This window comes from Physeter macrocephalus, chromosome 7 (genome assembly GCF_002837175.3).
Source record: "Physeter macrocephalus isolate SW-GA chromosome 7, ASM283717v5, whole genome shotgun sequence".
In the NCBI taxonomy this organism is placed as follows: domain Eukaryota; kingdom Metazoa; phylum Chordata; class Mammalia; order Artiodactyla; family Physeteridae; genus Physeter; species Physeter macrocephalus.
Window position 1 is genome coordinate 69,617,801 of NC_041220.1, and position 5,623 is coordinate 69,623,423.

Here is a 5,623-nt window from a genome sequence, read left to right on the forward strand (position 1 = left end):
TAGGATCTATAGTGATATCACTCTCATTCCTGATATTGATAATTTTTGTCATCTTTTTTTATTAGTCCAGTCTAGGCTTAAAGGTTATCAATTTATTGATATTCTAAAAGAACAAATTTTGGTTATATTGATTTTTGCTGTTGTTTTTCTATTTTCTATACCATTGATTATTGCACTCCTCTTTATTTTTTCTTTTCTTCTATTACTTTGCATTAAATTTGTTATCCTATTTCCAGTTTCTTAAGATTGAAGCTGAGGTCACTGATTGAAACCTTGTCTCTCTTCTAACATAGGCCTTTAGTCCTAGATATTTCTAAGTACTGCTTGAGTAATATCTCATAAATTTTGATATGTTGTGTTTTCATTTTCATTATGTTCCAAATATTTTCTATTTTCCTTCTTTATCTCTTCAACTCATGGATTATTTAAAAGTTTTAAATTTAGTTTCCAAATATTTGGAGATTTCCAAAAACTTTTTATTGATTTATAATTCCAATGTACTCAGATGGCATACCTTATATGAAATCCTTTTAAATTTATTGAGGCTTGGTTGATAGCCTAAATGAGGTCTGTCTTGGTAAATATTTTGTATGCACTTGAAAAGAGTGTGTATTCTCCTACTGTTGGGTGGAATGTTATATGAATGTCAATTAAGTTATTTGATAGTATTGTTCAAATCTATATCATTAATTTGTCTACTTGTTCTATCAAATGTTGAGGAAGAGATATTGAAATCTCTTACTATAATTGTAGATTTACCTCCTTTTTCTTTCAGTTCTATCAGATTTTGCTTTATGTATTTTGAAGCTCTGTTATTAAGTATATATATGTTTAGGATTGTTATATCTCTTTAATGAATTGACCCTTTTATCATTGCAAAATGACCTTGTCCATCACTGGTAATATTCTTTGCTTTGAAATTTACCTTCTGATATTAATATAGTCAGTTCAACTTTCTTTCCATTAATATGAGTATGGTATATCTTTTCAAAATCCTTTTCCTTTTTGACTATTTTTTTCTCTTTTTCTGAAACATGTTTCTTGGAGGCAGTATATATTTGAGTCTTTCTTTTTTATCTAATATGATGATCTTGCTTTTTAATTGAGGTATTTAGACCATTTATATTTAATGTGCTTATTGGCATGGTTAGGTTTAAATGTATTTTCCTACTATTGTTTTCTATTTTCTTATCTATTCTTTTTTTCCTTTTTCATCTCTTTTCTGTCTTGTTTTCGATCAAATGAATATTTTTATAGTTCTGGCTTATGTACTAAATTTGCTTATTAATTCTACCAGTTTTGTTATTTTAGTATTTAGAATACTTAATTAACAGTGTAACTTCAAATGATATTATACCACTTCACATATAGTATATGAATCTTACAGTATTTATTACACTTCCATTTATCTACTTCCAACTTTCTTGCTATTTTTGTTTTCTTCTGCATATGCTTAAACTATACTATATAATTAGTTTCATTTGAGCAATCAGTTCTTATTTTTCTGCTTGAAAATAATGCTTACTGTAGTATTCCACAGTTTTTTTTTCCTTTTTCTTCCAGCATATATCCAGCTAAGGCAATTAAATTAAAAAGTAAGCTGTAAAATACAGTTAAAATCATAATACACTTTGTTTTGTATCAATATAAAACATATAAATTTTAAATACCACCTCTTTAAAAAACGTTTCTCCTGATAAATAGTATGCATGCCCATTGTTCTCTCTCTCTCTCTGTGTGTGTGTGTATATATATATATATATATATATATATATATATAAATGTTTACCCTAAAATGTTTATGTAAGTACTGGTCCACTTAAGACTACCCTTCTTCTAAGCTTCATCGGTGGTCTCTCTATATGAAGTATATAAGCATATATGTTATACATACCAAGTAAACTACATAAAATAGAAATATGAAAAGAAAAAACAAAGGAAAACATGTCCTTCTTCCTATAGGAGTTACACAGAAAATTAGTGTAATTAGTGAGGACATGTAAAATGTCTGAAGAATTTTGATGAATATCTTCTAGGAAAATAGCTATGAGAATACTAAATTTCTATTATAAAAACTTATGTTTCCATTAAACATTCAGTGAAGGTATTGTGGTCTCCCTGATATGTGCAAAAGAGGACTTTGGGATCCATTCAAAACAACAACTACAATAAGATGTCCCTCAGTTTTAGCAGGTTAGTTACACCTCTTAATCAAGTGCGTGTAGCACAGAGAACCAAATCCTGGTCCATAAGTGTTAGAAAATGTTTGCTGAAAAATTCCATAGACAGAATCTGAATATTCTATATTTTAGAGGGAGTGGAGCAGGATTTCATGACAGTGGAGGGGGTTGACTCCCAGTGGTTGGCCTGACCTTAACTGCTGATGTTAAAAAACACACCAAATGTTTCTGCAGTGTTTTCTGCTGTAATTTGTTTATTTCTAGCCATAGGTTTACTTGTAGGGTTCTCATAAGCCATGCAGCAAGTGGTTTATAAATAAAGTCAGTCTGTTATAGCGTCATTACATTAAGAGACAGAATTGCTGGATTTTTTTCATTCTGTGAAAAGCTCACATCTTGAGAATCCATGTTTGATATTATTATGGTACACCTGAGATGTATCTTGCTCCAATTAACATTATCATGCTAGTCACTATAAAAAAACCCAAGGGCAGACTGGAGAACGTAGTAGGTTCACTACTTTCAGGAGGCTGAGTTGTAACCCAACCCATTGACTTCATCACAGCTTTCTTCCATGTAGAATAACGAATTTCACTTTCGGTGGCTTTTATCTGTGGTTCAAACCGTTCCATCATGACCATTGACAAATCCTCGGGTTTAAGACTCCAAATGTCTACTCCTTCTGCAGCTCCTGCTGCCATGGCAGCTCCCAGGGCAGTTGTTTCAGGCATGGAGGCTTTTATTACTGGAATATGCAGAATGTCTGCTTGCAGTTGCATAAGAACTTTGTTGTTGGTCATTCCTCCATCCACCTGCAAATGACTGAGTGGAATTCCACAGTCATGGTTCATGGCATCCAAAATCTCTCGTGTTTGGAAACAAATAGCTTCTAATGCAGCAAAAGCAATATGACTTTTATTGGTGAACTGAGTGAGACCACAGATTATCCCTCTTGCAGTGGGCTCCCAATAAGGTGCATATAACCCTGAAAAGGCTGGGATGAAGTAGCAGCCATAAGAAGTACCTACTTCTTTAGCAAGTTTTTCACTTTCTTCTGAGGTCTTTATGATTCCAAGATTGTCTTTCAGCCAGCGAATAACAGCACCGGCTATAGCAACAGAACCTTCCAATGCATAACATACTGGCTTGTCTTTGCCTAGCTTGTAAGCCACTGTGGTCAGGAGGCCGTGTTCAGAAAATACACACTTATGACCTGTATTACATAGTAAGAAACAGCCTGTTCCATACGTGTTTTTGGCTTGTCCTTCCTGGAAGCACATTTGTCCTACTAATGCAGCAGACTGGTCCCCCAAACATCCAGATATTGGCACACCTTCCAAGGCCCCAGTTTTCATTCGGCCATAGATCTCAGAAGAACTCCAGACATTTGGAAGAATGTCCATTGGAATTTCAAAAAAGTTACACAGCTGTTTATCCCATTCTAAAGAATGGATGTTGAAGAGCATTGTCCTACTTGCATTTGTTACATCTGTACAATGGATACCTCCATTAACTCCTCCTGTCAGACTCCAGATAAGCCATGAATCAATGGTACCAAAAAGAGCTCTACCTTCTTCAACAGCCTTTTGAACTTTTCTCACATTGTCAAGAATCCAACGAAGTTTTACTGCACTGAAGTAAGTGCTAAGTGGAAGGCCTGTCTTGGACTTGACGAAGTTATTATTTCCTGGAATTTTTTTGCTAAGAGTCTCAACAGTAGACTGGGTTCTTAGATCAAGCCACACCACAGCATTGTAGAGCGGCTCTCCAGTTAATTTGTCCCAGATAACAGTGGTTTCCCTCTGATTGCTGACACCAATAGCTTTTATGTTGGATATATCAATACTGAGTTCTTGAAGTTTCTCACATGTTTTCTCTATACATTCATAAACTGACTGAAGAATTTCCTTAGGGTCTTGTTCTACCCATCCTTCTTTTGGGAACTCTTGGGTTAATTCCACTTGATGGTGACTAAGTAGTTCCGCTGTTTTTGAATTGAAAACCATAAAATGAGTGGAGTCAGTACCCTGGACCACTGCCCCCACCAACGGCCCCACAACTGCCGTCTTCGGAGCTGCCATGAAACCAGTAGGTGGAGTCAGCTGCTCTGGTGCTCAGCTCAGCTACTGCGGTGCTCAGCAGCTCTGGTGCCGTTTCCCCGGTGATGGAGGTGTTGGTGGGGGTGGGGTACGCAGAACGTCAGGAGGTCAGGAGCGTCAGGATCATAACGCGCAGGCTCAGTAACTGCCTAGGCTGAACCTGAACTCTCTGGGGCATGCTTTGTCCTCTAACCGGCGCTGCATCTTTTCACCCCACTCCTTTGGCTCGCACTCCACCCACAACCACTCAATTATCTTTTAAGGAGATTTAACCTTAAAAAAAATCATATATTTACCAACATAATTATTGTTACTTGTGCTCTTCATTGTGTTGTGTGGATCCACCACATTTCAGTTATCGCGTTCTTTCTGCCTGTAAGATTTCCCCCAATGTTTCTTGTAGTGTGGTCTGTTGGAAATGAATTTTTACAACTTTTGAACATCTGAAAAGTATTTCATCTACTATTTAAAGATATTTTCTCTGGATATAGAATTCTTATTAACGTTTTTTTCCTTAAATTTCAATGCCTTGAAACTGTTGCTCCGCCCTCTTCTCTCTTGTGTTGTTTCAGGTGTGAACTTCACTGTCAAACTTATTTTTTAAATGTCTGTTTTTCTCTCACTGTCTTTAAGATTTTTTTCTCTTTATCAATGGTTTTGGTCAGTTTTATGATGATATCACTTGGTGTAGTTTTCTTATTTTCTGTGCTTGGGGCTCATTGAGCTACTTGGGTCTGTGGGTTTATGGATTTCATCAAATTTGGAAAACTTTGGGCCATTATTTCTGTAAATATGTTTATTTTTCCTCTCTTCTCTGCTTTAGGGACTCCAATTACATGTATTGGCATTCACTGCTGCTCTACTCATTATTATAATTATCTTCTCTTTCTGTGGTTCATTTTAGATAGTTTCTATTGCTATGTCTTCAAGTTTACTAATCTTTTCTTCTCCATTGTTTAATCTATTAATTCATCTTTTGTATTTTTCACCTCACATATTATAGTTTTCATCCCTGGAAGTTCAATTGGATTTTTAAAAATATAAACTTAGCTTTTTGAACACATGGGATACAGTTAGAATAACTTAATTTCATCTTCTGCTAATTCTAGCATCTGTGTCAGGTCTGGTTCAATTTTGACTGATTAATTTTTCTCCTCATTATGGCTTGTATTTCTCTGCTTCTTTGCATGCTTGATAATTTTTGATTAGGTGCCAAACATTGTAAACTTTACCTGGTTGGATTGCTGGTTATTTTTGTGTTCCCAAAGACCTTGAGCTTTGTCTTGGGATGCAGTTAAGTTACATGGAAACAATTTGATTCTTTTGGGTCTTGCCTTTAAGATT

At 35.2% G+C, this 5,623-nt stretch overlaps 1 protein-coding gene across 1 annotated transcript; it reads right to left on the reverse strand.

Annotated features, from left to right (window-relative positions):
- Positions 1-2,599: 2,599 nt before the first annotated feature.
- Positions 2,600-4,261, reverse strand: GK2 (glycerol kinase 2). Its single transcript, XM_007123337.1, has one exon. The coding sequence runs from the start codon at positions 4,259-4,261 to the stop codon at positions 2,600-2,602; it is 1,662 nt and encodes a 553-aa protein (XP_007123399.1).
- Between the last annotated feature and the right edge of the window lie 1,362 nt (positions 4,262-5,623).